Source organism: Mesocricetus auratus, unplaced genomic scaffold (assembly GCF_017639785.1).
Source record: "Mesocricetus auratus isolate SY011 unplaced genomic scaffold, BCM_Maur_2.0 Super-Scaffold_100007, whole genome shotgun sequence".
Taxonomy (NCBI): domain Eukaryota; kingdom Metazoa; phylum Chordata; class Mammalia; order Rodentia; family Cricetidae; genus Mesocricetus; species Mesocricetus auratus.
This window is the reverse complement of record NW_024429191.1, coordinates 83373531-83390673: the sequence shown is the minus strand read 5'-3', so window position 1 is coordinate 83390673 and position 17143 is coordinate 83373531. Positions and strand designations below refer to the sequence as shown.

Below are 17143 nucleotides of genomic sequence, written 5' to 3'. Positions count from 1 at the left end.
TAAGCCAAAAGCCGGCAGCAAGGCGGGGTCCAGGACCTGGGCAACTTCTCTGATTTAGCAGGGGCTCTGAATCATCCTAGGGAGAAGGGCAGGGATCCTGGACCTGAGATACTCTGAAGAATTTACGCTCATGTCCAAATGGCCAGTGGCCTCAACATCTCCTTGAACCCCTTCTGGTACCGCAGGGCAGTTTCCCAAGCAGGGGAGGGCAGAAGTTGTTAGGGGCTTCAGGTAGCCTTTTGTGGAAGGCTGTCTCCAGAGTTTGACTGCTAGGCCTGACTGTGGCAACAGAACACTTAGGTTTCTTGCCCACAAATGCCGTCCAGTAGGTTACCAGTGTCCATGCACATGGTGGAACATCCAGCCGTAGCCTGTTCTAGGAAGTTCTCGGAAGATGAGGAGGGATACACATGAAGGTGCACAAAAGTGTTCTTTCTATTCAGCATCTTCTTCAGAGGCCTGGGAGCTCTTCCGGCACAGGCAGATCTCAAAGAGGGATGAGTCTAAAACTACCTATTAGCAAGCGACCACTGGAAAAAGTGTCTGAGTTCTGATTAAAAATGAACATACTAAGAGGCAGGCGGATCTCCGTGAGTCTGAGGCCAGCCTGGTCTACAGAGTGAGTGCCAGGACAGCCTCCAAAGCTACACAGAGAAACTCTGTCTCGCAAAAACAAAAATGAAACAGAACAAAATGAGTACACTGGAAGAAGCAAATTGGGACGAGATGAAGTTTATTGAAAAAGGTTTTCTGGAGAGGAGGCAAGAAGGACCACTGTCCGTTAAGCACCTTGATGAATTTGGAACTTTGCAGAAGGTCCCAAGTCCAATTTAGTAGCCACATCTTAGTAGCAAGCATTACAAGTGGAGCAGGCACCTTAGGCAAAGACCCAAAGGTGGCATCGTCAGTGCAAAGGGGCTCAGCTGGGTGATGGGGAAGGTGAACATAGAGAAAAAACAATAATTGATAAACAGCTGCCAATTCTAATTTGAACATCCAGATTTAATTGATGGACAGCTGAGTTCTTAAGCAGTTTGATGCTCGGAAGGAAATTCGAAGACATTTGAAGAAAATATTCTGGCAAAAATAACTTTACAAAGTGGATTTGGGGAGGGAGATGGCCAAGGAGGCTCAGGGAGGCTTCTGCTGTAGTCCAGGTGAGAGGTGCGGGGTCCTGGGCTTGATGTGCCTGTGCCACGCAGAGTCACGATACCTGGTGGGGGACCTCGGCCACAGTGGCTGAGAGATGAGAGGGCTGCCAAGTCAGGCCTCCTGGGGGGCAGAGGTGTCTTGGCTGTCCCTGAGTGTGGGGAGCAGGTTGGCTGTGGGAGAGAGGTGGGGACAGCGTCTCTCATACGGTCGGTATTTGGGTTGCTGAGCTCGGAGGATGAACTTGGGAAGGGAGCTATTCATTCATTTGCTTATTCATTCAAACAATTTCTCCAGTCCCCATTGTGTACCAGGGCCTGTGCTGACCAGAGACATCACACAGAGCAGTCCTGATGCATGTTAAGCCTTGTGGATCTAACGGCTAATAATGAGGACAAATAAAGGCATTATAGTAATAAATAACAGAATATATGAGGGAGCCATCAAACGGGGTGCTGTCAAGTCTGAGGCTGGAGTAGGAAGTGTTTTGGACTAGGATGAACATGGGGGCGTCTAGAGATCTGGGAAGAGATAAGAGTCAGAGGATCCCACTCATTACTAATTCTCATCAGCCTGTGACTTTTAAGTTCAGATGTATAATATAAGGAAAGCTGGTCTCGTGCTTGGGCTACCTGGTGCCTCTTCTCTATGGCTTCTGGTTATTATCATTTCCCCTCAGACCTGTTTTCTCTGTCACATACTGACTCCCAGACTTCCCAGAGTCCCCAGAATTTCAGCCCTAACTTACCTGAAAATATCCAGTGAGGTATCACTGTGATCAGGAGGCAGGGGAGAAGGGTTGAAAAGAGTAGAGGCAGGGGCCCTTCCCCCCTTTCCCAAGATTATCCTTAGAACATCAGTCTCAAATACCTTCCTCATGGCCGTCTTTTCTCTGTTCTCCCTTCCCCCATTGAGCCCGGAAAGGTGCTGTTTGCCCTGTCTGTGCTCGCTCTCCAGGGCAACGGGCCAGGCAGCAGGTGTGTGTGTGTGTGTGTGTGTGTGTGTGTGTGTGTGTGTGTGTGTGTTCAACAAGGCTATCTCTGGGGCAGAGTTACTGGAGATGAGCTTTGTTTAAATATTAAAGAAGTCAATCATTAATCATGCCTGGCTCAGTGCCCAGCTACCCACTGTCTCCATTCGTGAGGGCTGGGTTGGGGTAGGGAGAGTGATGGGGCAGTTTGTAAGGTTGCTTGCATTTCAGGTGGTCAAAGAGAGAGCCTTTTTTGGGGCCTGGATTATGCAGTCTGAAAGGGCATGATAGGGGGTGATTAGAGTGCTGTAGGCTATATACAGAACACAGGACTCAGGACTGGGCATCAGCAGCTCATAAAGGAATGCCTAGTTCTACTGAAGGACAATTAATAGGCAGACTGCAAGCAGGTTCTTTTTCTAGACATTTCTTGGCTCCTGCAACCCTAGCCAAGCCCCATAGCTAAGTTCCTGAAAACAAAACAGGACAATACAAACAAAAAAGGATGTGTGGAGAATAGGTTCTTGCTATGACTTGATGTAGAGGCTGCTTCAAAGGGACCCAGCCACTGACTCACTAGGACCATTGCCTTTGAGCCACTGTGGGAAAGTACGGTTGGCCTGGAACCCAGAACACGCATGGATCACACCTGTGCCTGCCTCACAGCTTTGCAAACACAGTCACACAGGCTCACAGACTACAGCTGGACACTATGCCTGCAGACCGTATCCTCCCTGGCCTGTCTCAGCCGTCCTCCTGCCCTACCCCAGTCTCACCAGTCTCTATGGTGGCTCCTCCCAGCTCTGTGACTCAGCTCTCATCCATGGAGGCTTCCTGTTGTGTTGTGTGAGCACCCGAATGAGTAGGCCAAGACAGCAAAGGGTAAGAATGAAGCAGAGGCCCAGCAGGATCCACTGTTTTCGGGCTGCCTGACGGGGTTCCATGGCTATGCCCAGGAAGTAGGTGTAAGGCAGGGTGCTGAGTATCATAGTGTCCTTGTCCAGTGACTGTTTTTCCAAGTAGTGCAGCCTACAGCCCAGTCCCAGGATGAGGACGAGCATGACTAAAGTCATGCTGAACAGTAACCACTGCCCCAGCTGAGCCTGCTCAGGATCCAGCTCCATGCCCAGGAACCACACTTTGTTTCCGTTTTTTTCTGTGGGAAAAAAATAGAAGAGCTTTAAGATCAGGACAGCCGGAGGAAGGGGCCCAAGAATCCCCTGTGGCTGCCAGAAGGGACCTGATGGCCACTGTCTTCTCTCTCATCTCACGTCAAGGGCGAGGGAATTGGCTTGCAGTGAGGGATCATAAAAAGAAGGAAGAGAAGATGTAGGAGGGTGGGGTGGTATAACCCACAGAGCCCAGTTTGGGGGCTCCTGGCCACTGACCAGAGGCCAGCTTGGAAGTCTTGCTGGGTGAGGTGCAAGAAAGCCACATAACAAGAGCTCTGTGTGGACTGTGGGGCTGGCTGTGGCTGTCCCCAACCTGGTAAACATAGGGTCACCAAACTCCAGTTCTGCGCTGGCTAATGCCAGATCACAATCTGACTAGAGTTTAGGACTGACCCAGAGCAGGTTAGGGCAGGCCCTCACGCTGCATCAGAACCAGGGCAGGGCTAGTTTTGTCCAACCTTCAAAAGAACAGCTGAAGTCTGGCCAGCCAAGGATGTCCCCTTGCTTCACATTCTCAGTCACCAGCCAGTTCAGCAGCGGCTTGAAGTAGGTTAGGAAGGCCTTGGTGGATACATTGTACTCTCCAGTCATCTCCTTTAGGACTTCCTGCCAGGGCCTGCTGGAGCCCAGCTTCAGGATATCCCTGGGGGAATGGAGTCATCTGTGAGGCCACGTGGGAGTGTCAGCAAGTGCCGCTGGGACCCTTCGGTATACACAGTTCCAATTCCTGGACTTTGCCAGCGAGGACCCCAGAGCTCAGCACAGTAGATGTGATCACTGGTTCTGAAGCAAGAGTCACCTGGGTGTGACTCTCAACTCTGTCCCTGTGATACCTTGGACAAATAACCTATCGGAGGCTCCTTTTTCATCTCCATAAAAGGAGGTAAAGGACAGGGTTGCTAGCATTCTGGGAAGCACTAAACACCAACTGTTGCTGCATTAGTGTCACTGTGGGTATCATTACTCTCAACTCAAACAGGCAGCCAGCCAGAGCCTCTGTTTACCCTGATGTATATGAGGTAGCAACAGCCCTTACTTCCCTCTTGGACGCATGGGATGGGGGATTGAGAGAATTCAAATGTTGTGAGCATGGGTGGTTCTCTGTGCACCTGCAGTGCTGCACAAATAACAGTCATCTTGAGGCACACCCAGGACTTGGTGGCAGATGGCAGGTTCACTGTATTCACCATGGGGGTGTGGCAAAGCCAAAGCCCCGGGCTCTTTAACCTGGCCTTGCCAAACAGCAGCACTGGGCAGATGTTGACATTTCTCAACCTGTCGTCCCAGGGTCTGATCAGGAAAGAGGTGGGACATGGAAGGTTAGAAGTCACTGTGTGGGGTACCAGGTTCAAAACCCAGCAATGTTACTTACGGACCACATAACCATAGGCATTTAACCTCTCTCAGCCTGGTTTCCTCATCAGTAACTTGAGTTCCCATGGATATTTGCCCTACACTGTAATTAGTATCAAGTCACAGGCTGATGAAGAAATTTGTAACTTGCTGGATTTGTGCATGCTACTTGATAAGCAGCTGGAGCCAGATGTGGGAACTGAAGGCCAGTAGACATTTGGCAGAAACTATGGGACACATTTGCCTAGCACACGCGATTTGCATGGGTTTGATTCCCCAGCATTTCAACAAAAGAAACAAAGGAAGAAAGGAAAAAAGAAAAGAAATCACTGAGGGAAAATCTGTTAAGATTTAATACTAGTGAATAAAGGCACAGACTTGTTAAGAGTAAAATAAAAGGAAAAAAAATCATGACTCCTAACTGATTCAAAATTTTCAGATCCTGAGTGGAGGAAAAACGTGGTGTGGGCTAGGGTCTCACTATGTAGCCCAGGCTGGCTTTGAACTCACGATCCTCTTGCCACAGCCTCCTGGATGGTAGGAGTACAAACTTGTACCACCACACACAATTGAGAGAATAGCACTGACTCCTGAGAATCTGCCTGTGTAGAATCAGCTCCACAGTCAGTGGGAGGAGTGGCCAGAGCCCAGCTACAAGCTGCTAAGGAAGGGCTGTAGCGCAGTTGCTGGGCTCTGCCTCAACCTCCAAACTGAAAACACAGTTCACAGATGATGCCAGGCCCACCACGAGATCCACTGTCACTCTCTATTCCCATGACAACCAGTACTCGCATGGGGGATGGGTGCAGATAAGAGAAGCTATACTAGGCAGAAGACCGGGGGAAAAATCTCCCTTTTCCTGCTCCACTCCCTTCCCTGTGACCCTGGAGAACCCTGAATAAACCTTCCAGACTGTAGCTGCGTTGTGTTCTCTTAACCTCCAATCCCCTTCCCCCACACCGGAGCCCATAAACATCTCCATGCCATGCCCTCGGTGTACTGGGACTTGGGTCTTCGGCTCCTCCCACATGGCCATTTTGTGAATAAACTTTCTCTTTTACAAAATGAGTCATTTTTCCCGTTAGGATATTATGTGGCTGTCAAGACAGGCCTGGGAACACCAGCTTCCCGCCCCCCTTTGTGCCCAGAGCCCCCATTTCTCATCCCTCTCCTGTACTCCACTCTGTTGCCGTTTAATCATCCCGAAGGCTTGTGACACCCCTTTCTTAGAAGGCTCTCCTCTGTCCACTGCCCAGAGAATGGTGTACAAGGTGTTCAACCTGGAATTCAGGGTCCTCTCGGCCCAGGGGTGTAGACAGTGAAGCAGGGGACTGATGAACAACATCACGTGCTTTGGGGTTAAGTCGAACAGAGCCCTGTTTACGATGGGTGGGGTGGGGGAGAGACGTAGGGAGAATGACTAGGGTCGAATGTCTCACCAAGCAAGTGGGATAAAGCGGAGTTAGAAGCGAGCAGATGTGAAGAAAACACATCTGCTTCTCCCATGCCTGCATTTGGGGACAGACATCCCTCTGGTTTCTAGCTGAACTTCGTAACCCTCAACACACTTACTATAGTCTTTTCTATGCTTCAGCCTCTTTTTTAGTATTGGAGGGTTCATTTATTTCGTGGTCTACTGCCCCCTGCTGGACACAGGGTGACTGACCAGCCATGTTGGAGGAAAATGCTGTATGAAGGAGACAAGCAGCTGGAGGTGGGAAGAGCCCAGAGAGACGTCAGAGATCGGGTGATGGCATCAGGCTATCATTTGTATATGCGTGTATGCACACCAATCCCTACATATAAATAAGGGAAGAATTGACGGGGGGGAGGGTGATTGCCATGTCACTGGCCCTCTCTACAAAGTCCAGAGGATCAGTCCTACTTCACATGGCCCAGTGGTTGCAGATGGTTAAACTGAGTGGAGGAGCCATAGATAACTCATTATAATATAAAGGAAGCCAGGCATACATAGTGGCTCATGCCTGTAATCCCAGTACTCCAGGGAGGTAGGTGTGGGAAGATCTCAAGACTGAGGCTAGCCTGCATTCTACTACAAAACCATGTCTCAAAAACCAGTACAACTGAAAATCTAAAATGCAAGCTGGGGATATTAGATCATCCATCACTAACCCTCTGGATGGCAGGAACAAAGCTCAAGGTGACCTTGAACAGTTAAAGAAGCAGACCAAAATTAGCAACAGTCAGGGGAGCAAAGACCTGGCCAGTGGGTGGATGCCCCAACTCAGTGTTTGAAGAGCTGGTCTTGGAACCGGAAGACCTGATGTGATGTCACTGGGGCCTGTATCCCGAGACTGATGGGGGTGACACCTCCTTTTGGAAGCCTCTCCTCTGCCACTACCCAGGGAATGGTGTTCAAGTCTGGAGTTCTGGGTCTCCTCAGACCGGGGTGTCTCTGGTGAAGCAGGGGGACAGATGAACCATCTACTGACTGGAACGGTTTTGCAACCAGTTCTAGACTCAAAGCAGGAATTTCCTTCTTGCTAAGTGAATGACACACCATCAAGTCAGTCCTCTGTAAAAAGTCAATGCCAGTTTTCTACCCTACAAAGTTAAGAGTGCGAAACATGGAAAAAGAACTTGAGGCCACCTATCACAGAAAACGCTATGTGTGTTCAGTTTAGGTCCTCTGCCTACCCTTCAAGCTGGTGCCAAGGCCAAGAACTAGGGCCACAACATCGGGTCTGGAAAAGGAGAGGGCTTAACATCAAATGCAGGGGGAGAGACTGGAGTGTAGGGTCGCAGTGGACCACAGGCTGGCTTGACTGTGTCAAGAGGCCCGAGTTGAAGTAACATCAGTTGGCCTGGGAATCTGGCTGAGCACTTTGGTGAAGAGTCAGGAAAGGCAAAAGACCGAAGGGTGCCTCACACACTGTGAAGAGGACAGTCAGATGTTCACAAGGATAGAGGAAGGGGATTCTGGTGTCTAAAGACTGAGGCAGGACGCCAGCCCTGATTTCCATAGGAGACAAGTTGATTGACTGCATATGTAACTGTGTGTGGTGACCAAGGTGCCTCTGACCACAGCAGGGCAAAACAAAACAAAACCAAAAAATCCCCCCCCCCCAAACCAACAGGCTTGTTTGTATCTGCCTCATCAGTCACTGAATGGAGGTTCTCCGATGACAACCGGGGATGTCACAGGGGATGTCCAGTTCAGGCTGTGCCGTTATTGCTGCCAGGAGTCTCAGTTGGGGCCATCCTTGCAGACTCAGGGAAGTTTCTCTTGCATCAGGGTTCTATCCTACTCTGTAAATCCCCCCCCCTTTCCACTCATCTCTCTCAGCAGGCTCCCACTCTGTCCACCCGCCAGCCTGATCCCTCAACTTCCCATGCCCACCCACTCCCAGCCTGAGCACAGGGGAAGGTGCTAATGCCCATGGGAGGCCCCCCCTTCCTGAGGGAATATGGAGGAGGGGTGGGTTGAGGGGGGAGGAGGGGCAGGGGAGGGTGGGAAGAGAGGAGGGAGGGAAGGTTGCAGTTGGGATGTAATAATAGTAAATGAAATAAAAAAAACACCCAGGCTTGTTGTTACTAATGTAGGAAACTGCAGTCTAGCATGAGAAAAGGCTTCCTCCAGAATGCCAGCTCAGTGTAGTCGCTGGGGGGGGGGGGGCCCAGGCGGCACCGTGAGGAGGGGGAGTCTGAAGCCAGTCTCTTGTGAGGGAGATAGTGGGAACTGAGGGAAAATGCACCTACCCCAGTATCTTCCCGGCCACCTTGGAGTTATAGATGTCACACCGGTGCAGAGGGCCCACGTGGCCTGCGGCCCTGCACAGTGCTTCATGAAACTGAAACTGGAGCACTAGGCTGAGGAAATACCTGGGAAGAGGAAGAAGAAGGGAAACTGTGGAGGGGAAGCTGGGTGTGTGAAGCCCAGACCTGCTGGAGCGTGGAGTGGCCACAGGAGCCCATCTTTGCACTTTCTGGAACTTCTCCACGCAGTCCCCATGTCTCCCAGATCCCAGTCAGCTCTGCCAACAGAGCCCAGACCTTTACCGGACGTAGGGCACACTGGCAGGAATGTGGAACTTGGCCCCTGGGTCGAAATCTTCTTCTGACCGAGGAATAGGTGGGCACAGGCCCTGGTACTTCAACCTGGTGGGAGAGAGATGGGGGCTTGGCCATGGATCCTGGAAGGTTCTCAGAGCCTTTTCTTGTTTGAAGTATGTGTTTTGTTCAGCCAATCTGGGCCTGGCTTGCAGATTCAGCGCATTTCCCTTGACCAGACAAGTAAAAATACATGGATTCAAAACTCAGAAATTGCAGTAACAGTGACTGGGCATGTCCCTCTCTCTCAAAGCTGGCATGGTCTCTGTGGAGATGCCATCAAAGGACCAAGTGAGGTCAGGTCCTTGCTTGCATCTATCCTATGGGGTCAGAGTGTGGACCAGGAAACAGGTCATCTTACTTATACAGTGCTAAGAAGAAAACAGAAAGCCAGGTGTGGTGGCGCATGCCGGTATTCCCAGCACTCAAGAGGCAGAGGCAGGTAGATCTGAGTTTGAGGGAAGCCTGGTCTACAGAGCAGCCAGGGCTACACTGAAAAAAGAAAACAACTTAACAAAGACAAAGGCAAATAACAAAACCCCAGAGGTGTCCCTGTGCTGTTGTAGTAGTAGTACTGTTCCCATTTTACAGAACTGTCAGTCAAAATTCTAAGGCCAGGGAACTGGTCACAGGGCACAGTCACTGGCAGACTTCATCACCTGGAGCTCTGGTGTAGGTTTTCTGATCTTTGTGACTGTGGGAGACCATGAAGCTGAGGGAATCTGCGTTTTGTTGTGAAGCAGATGAAATGCCTGACTTTGGGAAGAGATACCTACGAGAAGGCCCATTGCTCACTGGTACCTCTGGTCAGTTCCTGGAGTTGGCAGAATAGCAAGGGCATTTTTCCTGAAGGTTCTTTTTACAACTTAAGGAATGGCGGCCCTCACTCTGTCCCTGGGTTCCATTGGCTGGTTGCTGGCGGGCCTGGGTGGTAGAGGAGGGAAAGGGGCCCCTCTTGGGTGCCCTGGTGGCTGGTGTGGCCACACTTGGAGGGCACAGGCCAAGACACTGCTGATCACACAGTCAGGGAGTGGCAGGACTAATGGAAGAGCAGTTAGCTCTCCCACATGCTAGAATGCGGTGTGACCCTGGGCTGGCTATGCGACCTCTGAGTGCTGAAAGCCCGTTAAGCCAGGGCACCTGATGGGGCGGTCGCAAAGACCCAAATGATCACAAGGGCCTGATGCAGAACTGTATGTAGGCCGCCCATGTGTTCAGAGATCTTGGACTTGGTAATCTAACATCTGATGGACATGGAGAAGCCTTGGGTATGGGCATTTTCTGTCCAGTCAACTGACCTGCTTGACAGCCACTGAGCTTTTCTGTAGTCGGGAGCTAAGGCTCCAGCATGCATGTGTGTTGGGGTAATGACCTGCCTCTCTCTCTTGAGAACTTTCCAGCAAGCTAAGTACTCAGGCCTCTCCCATCCCTTCTCCTGGGCTTCTGTGGAGGGGAGCAGGCAGCAGGGGCCCGCTTGTTGGTCACTGTTCTACCTGGACTTTTGCTTTTTGTTTTTTTGCCATTGTCTTTTGAAGAGAGAATCTCATGTGGTCCAGGCTGACCTCCAATTGGCTGTGTAGTCAACAAGCTGTTGGCCATGCCTGCAAGACCCTGATGTCTCCTCCTGCCTCCTGATCCTACCGCCCCCACCTTCCAGGTGCTAGGGTTACAGGTATGGACCACCTCACCCAGTTACTGCTCTGTTCTCAGACGGGCCTAGTTGATTTCATGGTGTGAGATTCCAGGCCACTCACAGAGCACACAGAGCCACTGCCAGGGCCCCCATTTCACAGATGAGACAGAAGCTCAGGAAAGCTAAGAGACCTTCTCACTGCTGGCACCAGATTGGGAACAAGGCCTCATGGCCGCCATGCTGGCTCTATGCATTCAGTCGCATACTTCTGCCTAGTGACAGCAAACAGCACACATGACCTGGCTTCCCTAGGCTCCCAGGACATCCACTCTGCAGTCTTGTCAGGCATCCACCTTCCCCACCTGAAGTTCCACCACTCCTGGTTGTAGATGTTCTTCGAAATAGTACCATCGAAGACCCTCCAACGAAACACGTCTATCATGTAGCTGAAGGGGATGAAGGCAATCTTCTCCAGGGCAATGCCTAACAGGAAGTTGACCTCCTCCTCTGGGGATGGGGTCAGGGCAATCAGGAGGCAGCTTCTTGGTCCTCCCTTTCTTCAGCCTTGCCCTGAGGGTTTTAGTCCCCTCCCCAGCCCCAGCTGAAGCCCCAGGCTCAGGCTGCCCTCCCTTCGGTCCCCATCACCTGAGTCCTGGTGTGGGTGGCTGAGCAGACCTCTGTTGAGCAGGTGCTTGTGGGAAGAGGCTGAGAGGGTGATCACCGAGCCCACAGCCTCTTCGAAGGCTGGGCTGGCACCTTCTTGGTAGATTATAGAGAGGTTCTGGAACTGCAAGAAGTACTGGATATGGCCCATCTGGTGGAAGATGGAGAGCAGGTCTTCTATGGTCACCTCGGTGCACTTCTTTACCCTAGGGTTAAAGGGTAGGGGTCAAGGAGCATGGGGATGCCCTGGGGACACTCAAAGCTTCTTCATTCAAGCTTCATTAAGGCATTGATGCCATCAAACTGTAGGCCGGAGGGCCTTGGCTACCATGTTTTCCTACTCTAGACCCTGTATCCACCCAGTGACCATGTCCATGACTCTCTGTACCCATCTTCTCCCCCATGCTTCTGCATCTCATGCCCTGTCCCCAGCCCTGTTCTCCCGGCCACTCCTTGCTACATAGCTAGAGGGGAAGCAGAAGAGGGTGACAGTAGGGTCCTGGCTGACCACCATGTTGGCTGTAGATACCTGACGTCATCGCCTTTGTAGAAGTTCCAGGATGAGGCATGACACTCTACTTCCCGCCCATCCGCTGGCCTCTCCAGCATCGATTTTATCCAGAAATCAGGTGGGGCAGGCAGCAGTCCCAGAGACGTTAAGAAGATGTTAGCCTCTTGAAACATTTTTTCAGGCTTCCAGTGCTGGGGGGGAAAGAGGTACCATGGTTCTGTCTGCCCGTTTGCCCTTAGATTGTGGGCTGGGGACATCCAAAGGCTCAGCACTGACCTGGTTCTTCATGATCCTTGTGATGTCCTCAGGTGGCTTTTTTGGGTAGGGCAGGACCAGATCTAGGATGTTGTCCCAGGACTGAGCCCACATGTTCCCTGGAAAGGGGGTGAAGGGGCTAAGGGGAGGCAAGAGTGGCCTTCCTTCCTCTCTCCCTCTGCCACCAGTCTGGCCCTTACCCAGGAGGTGGGCGGGGATGGGTCCCCGCAGGTTGATGATCTCAGGCCCGTAGTATCGGTACAGTGAGCGTCGCACATAGGCGTGGAGGTTCAGGTAGAGCGGCTGCAGCTCCTCAAAGAGCTTCTCCAGGTCTTCCTTCAGGGTGTCAGTCTCGTACTTGGATCTCCACAAAGCCCCCATGTCTTCGAACCCTGAGACAGGAGAAGAGGCTCATGGGTGCTCACTGTACCACCCTGGCCCAATGAGCTGGCAAGGAGGAGACCCGGACAAACTCCAAGAAAGCGTTTCTACATCCCGGTTTCTCGGGGGCCTTGGACGTGAACACGACCTCTGCAGGCGTTGCCCACGCTAGACTAGCTTAGAGGTAGAAAGAATGAGGGTCTCCCATGGCAAGAGCTTCCTGGTCATGCCTTGTAAGATTCTATCCTTTCCTATAGCCACGGCCTGAGCCCCAAATCACCCGAAGCCCTGTGGTCATCTCCTAGAACCCTGGTTTCCCCTCACAGTGGTGTAGGGGCTCTGTGTGGACACTTTCTTCCTGCTTGTCTGTCTCCTACTCATTTTTCCAGCATGGGTAAATGTCAGAGAGACCTGATCATATATATGTGAAGCTCTCCTCTCACCCCCCCCCACCAGCAGCCCCTTCTCCCATGCATCACGTTACGGGGGAATTATAGATGCGTGTGTGCTGAGGAGGCTCACCTCCCAATCCGATTGCCAGGAGGAAGTCCACGAGGCAGACATCTATCTTTTCACTTACAGAGTCTCAGGGTCTCTCCAGCGCCCAGCCCACTGTGCAGGCTCTGTCTTTATTTGCAGGACCCAGTTACAGGGCTCATGTTGCCTCCACACCGTCCACACCCATTTTGCCCCCTCTGCAGCTTTGGCTCCTTTCTTTTCCTGGGCATTGACCCGGACATTATGCCCAGCCTGCTCACCGTTATATTGTGCTGCCTTGTTGCTGAGATGTACATAGTACTCGAAGACAGGACGGATCTGGCGACCCACGGCATCCCGCCAGCCCTGCCAGGCCCACAGGAGCTCCTTCTGGTCCCTGGAGGTGGCCATGATTTCTTCAAGGTCTGTGACCAGAACGGGAGCCACCTGAGCCGCCATGCCTACTAACCTCTACCCTCACCCACCCCAGGTGCTTCCCTTCCAGGAGAACATAGTTGAGTCAGGGGCAGGGCTTGCTCACCAGGCTCCAGAGACAAGCAGGGACCCTCATCCATGCACACCTCAGCTGTACTATATGTTGTCTCCATGTAAGTTAGAAGTCTGTCGTACTGGGGGGGGCAAGTGTCACCCAGGGCAGGCCCATGCCTTTGGGACCACTCCCAACATTAGCCCCACCAGCCAGGACAGGCAGACCTGGCTAAATACCCCCTCCTCCTCTTGAGGAAGCTCTGGTTCCACCCCACCGACACCCAGTCCTGCCCCAGATACTCTTGGCTCCCAGTGAGACCTGCCCCGCCCTCCCCTGGGGTGCAGGAGTGTGTGCCTTGGAGGCCTGGGGCTCTGTCTATCACCTCCCGGAGGTCCTCGGTGGGCAAGGCCGACTTGTCTACGTTCTGCAGCTTACTCAGCATGCGCTTCACTTCCGGGTCCTGGAAATGGTCTGTCTTAAACAAGCGGGCTCGGCTACCAAAGTACAACATGAACTGAGATCTCTCCACCTCCTTCTGCAGCTGTAAAGAAGGTCATCACATGGGTGTGGCAGGTTGGGGGATGCAGAATGGGTCCCACGCTGAATTCCCACTTTAAGGGTCCAGAGTCACTGAAGATTTGCTAAAAGGGAGGGGGTGCTCAAGTCCTTAAAAGCAAGGAGGTAGAACTTGCAAGGGAAATGAATCCGGAAATTCTTATGTAGGGAAAATCCAAGGCCACTGAGAGGCCTGGAGCTTGCACACTTTGATGCTTGTTTTGGGGTGTCCCTCTTTCCACATACTGTGGACTCAGGGCAGGAACTATGATCCCCAACCTCCAGGATCCCTAAGAAGATCAAGGGGAGGGAGGACCTGGGGGGAAATGGTACCACACCATGTTCTCTCGATTTTGCCTGGTGATGTTGGTGACATAGTTCCAAGTGGCCTCCATGAACTCATTCAACACAACTTGGGCTGTTTGCTCATAAAACTGCAGGAACAGCTTTGCCTGAGTTTCATCGTAGAACTCATCTGCAGGGAAGGGGATCATGTGGGCCTGGGGAAGGGACTGCCCCTTCCCAGTCCTCTTATTTGGTCCTTCCTTCAGGTCCCAGCCATACCTAAGCTTGGCTCTCCCACAATCTTGAGCCATGGCAAGAGCTGCCCATAACAGAGGAGCACAAGTAGGGAAAGTCCAAGGCAAGTCCATCTTGTTCCCATGACCAAGAGAACAGCAGAGCCGGGAGAGGCAATGGCCAATCACAAGTCAGCTCCATGTTTGTGACATCAGGGGCCAAGGGGTCTACCATGGAATGTTAGAACCAGAAAGATTGCCCACCCAGCTTCTTGTGCAACTGCCCCTATTATGCAGGTGAGGAAACGTCTGAAGTCCAGTACAGTCAAGTCATGTGGCCTGGTGTACATGGCTAGCTAGTGGCAGAGCTAAGAGGAGAATTTGACTTTTAAGCCAGAACTTATTCTATTTGGCCACTTTCCCCTGGGGTTGGAGGAACCCTTGGGCTTTGGCTAGGGGCTGGTGAGACATCCTCCTTCATAGGCTGGGCTTACTTGAATAAGGGGGATATTGAATATTAGGTAGAGGGTTGTTGGATGGATGGGTGGATGGGTGGATGGATGGATGGATACATGGGCAGCAGTTACATTTTTGGATCTTTAGACTCTGAAAACCTAGTTTTCTTCCCAGCTTCTTCTGACATGACCTCTTAGGCCCATATTTTTAACCTTTTTCTCTCAGGAGACATGTGATCAACTCCAGGACTCCCTTTCTCTTCCCCTCATACCTGCTTCAGTAGGAGCCATCAGGGCTTTATGGGGTGCGGCTGATACCCTCCATTCAGGGTCCATGTCCGTGAGTACCTGAGATTGGGGCTCTGTTTCCTGCTAGCTCTTGGTGACTCCCAAGTACTCTAGTGCATAGAATTTGGGAGGACAGTTCAATCTGTTGCACTTTAGGATTTCTTTCTTGGATTCTCATCCCCATACCTGCAAACTCTATACCCCGAGTCTCCTTTACCCTCAGCTTAGTGGACCACCCACACTTTTACATATGCTGACACCATGACCACTGAAACTGACAACATAATTCCATCCCCCAATATTAGTCATTGTTGTCAAAACATTTAAAATATAAGGAAAGAGGGTTGGGCTGGTTAAGCCCACAGAGAAGCCCTGCTTGCTTCAAGCATAGACGTGTTGATAAGACAGGATTTGGGGTGCAGGCATGATGATGCATAGCAAGCTCCCTGTCTAAAAGAAGCATAAGGCTTTGCATTGTGGAGATAGGGTCTTGCTCTGTAGCCTAAGACTGGTCTTGAACTAAAAATGTTTCTTCCTTAATCTCAGGAATTTTGGAACAAAGGCATATATATCATCATGCCCAGTAAATACAAAATGCAAAGCTGAGCTAGAAAAGGAGAAAGGGACTCTCCAGATAGTAGACTAAGAAGACAATGAAGAAGTGAGCAGGGCTGGAGCCCTGTGGCCACGTGGGAGGTCACTGTCTCTGCCACAAGACTGCAACAACCAGTTGCTTCCTACAGTACAGATGTGGCATTTGTCATAAAGCTGGAAGCCAGAAGACTTGATTTCTCATTCCTTCCTTCCTTTTTAGGAAGGGCCTCTTGGAGCCCAATCTAGTCTTGGACTTACCTACCTAGTTGAGGATGGCCTTGAACTCCTGATGCTCCTCCTATCTCCCTAGTACTGCAGGCGGTCCTGGTTTACATGGTGCTGGGGATTATATCCAGAGCCTTGTGAATGCCAGGCAGGCACTCTATGGACTGAGCTACATCTGCAGCTCATAAAGATGACTCATAAGTGAATCTTCTCAAACAGAAGAGAAAATCTTGGGTCAATTGTGGTCAGTAGCCAGCCCCACAGAGGACTTTGCCAGGACTGAGCACCGTGAGGGAACTTTCACTGTTACAGTCCTTGTAACAAACCCATGAGGTAGGCACTTTGCTCAACACCCTATTTTTAGATGGAGACAAGCAGAGGGGCTAAGAAACTTGCTCACAAGACACACAGGTAGCAAATAATGGAAGTTGGACTCAAATCCAAATGCTCTGGTTCCAGAGCTTGCACTCAATGACATAGAAACAGTTGAATGGAGCCGATTCCACCAAGGAAAGAACACGAAGTTGTTCTCAGACCTCCCCATGTGTGCTGTGGTAAGCAACCCCCAATAAACAAATGCAATTTAAAACAAAATAAAACCCACGATGAGTCATGAAAAATATGTACTGGCCAGATAGCCAAGTATGGTGGTTCACACCTATAGTTCTGGTACTCAGGATGCGGAGACAGGAGGATCACTACCTCCTCTTTCTCTGCTTCCAGGTGGACCCTACCCTCTTCACTCACCCAAGGAAGCATAAACAAGGGTTTTAACAAGTGTAAAGAATGTTGGCAGATGCATATAACCCTAGTACTCAGGAGGCTGAGGCAGGAGGATTGAGAATCTGAGGTCAGTTTGGATTACATAGCAAGACTACTGCTTCAAAACTCAAAGTCCAAAATAATATGGGAAAAGTGCTTGCTGTGCAAACATAAGGATCTAAGTTCAAATCCCCTGAACCCTTGAAAGCGCCAGGCACATGCGTGCATGTCTAGATCTGACAGGATCAGCAACAGAAGAATTTCTCAGGCTTCCTGGCCAGTAGGCTAGTGGAACTGACAAGCTCCTGGTTCAGTGAGAAACTCTGTCTCAAAAACTAAAGCAGAGGGCTGGTGAAATGATTCAATAAAGGTGCCGACACAACAGAAGGAAAGAACCAGCTTCTGCTAGTTGTCCTCTGACCTCCTCAAGTACACAAGCCCTGCCTGCCATACAATAAAAACAAAATAAGGTTGGGGTCTGGCAAGGGGCCCAGTGTGTAAAGCTCTTACTGCGCAAGTCTGACAACCTGTGCTCCATCCACAGAGCCCTTTGGAAGGAGAGGAGAGACTTCCCAAGTTGTCTTCTGAGCTCTACACCGTGTGTTGGAGCATGCGCGCACG

At 51.1% G+C, this 17143-nt stretch overlaps 1 protein-coding gene and 1 long non-coding RNA gene across 2 annotated transcripts; one reads left to right on the top strand and one right to left on the bottom strand.

The window, feature by feature from the left end:
• Nucleotides 1-716: 716 nt before the first annotated feature.
• On the bottom strand, nucleotides 717-14908 carry LOC101833239 (angiotensin-converting enzyme-like protein Ace3). Its single transcript, XM_005070235.4, has 15 exons — nucleotides 14245-14908; nucleotides 14019-14155; nucleotides 13508-13666; nucleotides 13177-13264; nucleotides 12917-13060; nucleotides 11978-12169; nucleotides 11799-11896; nucleotides 11541-11713; nucleotides 10994-11217; nucleotides 10711-10855; nucleotides 8665-8763; nucleotides 8365-8487; nucleotides 3750-3934; nucleotides 2896-3275; nucleotides 717-1322 (listed from the first exon to the last, which is right to left on the bottom strand). The coding sequence occupies exons 1-14, from the start codon at nucleotides 14342-14344 to the stop codon at nucleotides 2902-2904; spliced, it is 2241 nt and encodes a 746-aa protein (XP_005070292.1). The 5' UTR covers nucleotides 14345-14908; the 3' UTR covers nucleotides 717-1322; nucleotides 2896-2901.
• On the top strand, nucleotides 14447-16326 carry LOC121141535. The gene is made up of 3 exons (XR_005878465.1): nucleotides 14447-14495; nucleotides 14880-14993; nucleotides 15488-16326. It is a non-coding gene; the product is annotated as an uncharacterized LOC121141535 (long non-coding RNA).
• The last annotated feature ends 817 nt before the right edge of the window (nucleotides 16327-17143 follow it).

Excerpts from the sequence above, each read along its gene's own strand:
- LOC101833239 (XM_005070235.4), bottom strand. The coding sequence starts at position 14,344 with ATGGGAACAAGATGGACTTGCCTTGGACTTTCCCTACTTGTGCTCCTC. Across the intron at positions 10,856-10,993 it reads CCACCCACACCAGGACTCAG|AGGAGGAGGTCAACTTCCTG; the intron begins GTGATGGGGACC and ends CCCCATCCCCAG. Across the intron at positions 8,488-8,664 it reads GCCAGTGTGCCCTACGTCCG|GTATTTCCTCAGCCTAGTGC; the intron begins GTAAAGGTCTGG and ends TCCTCTTCCCAG.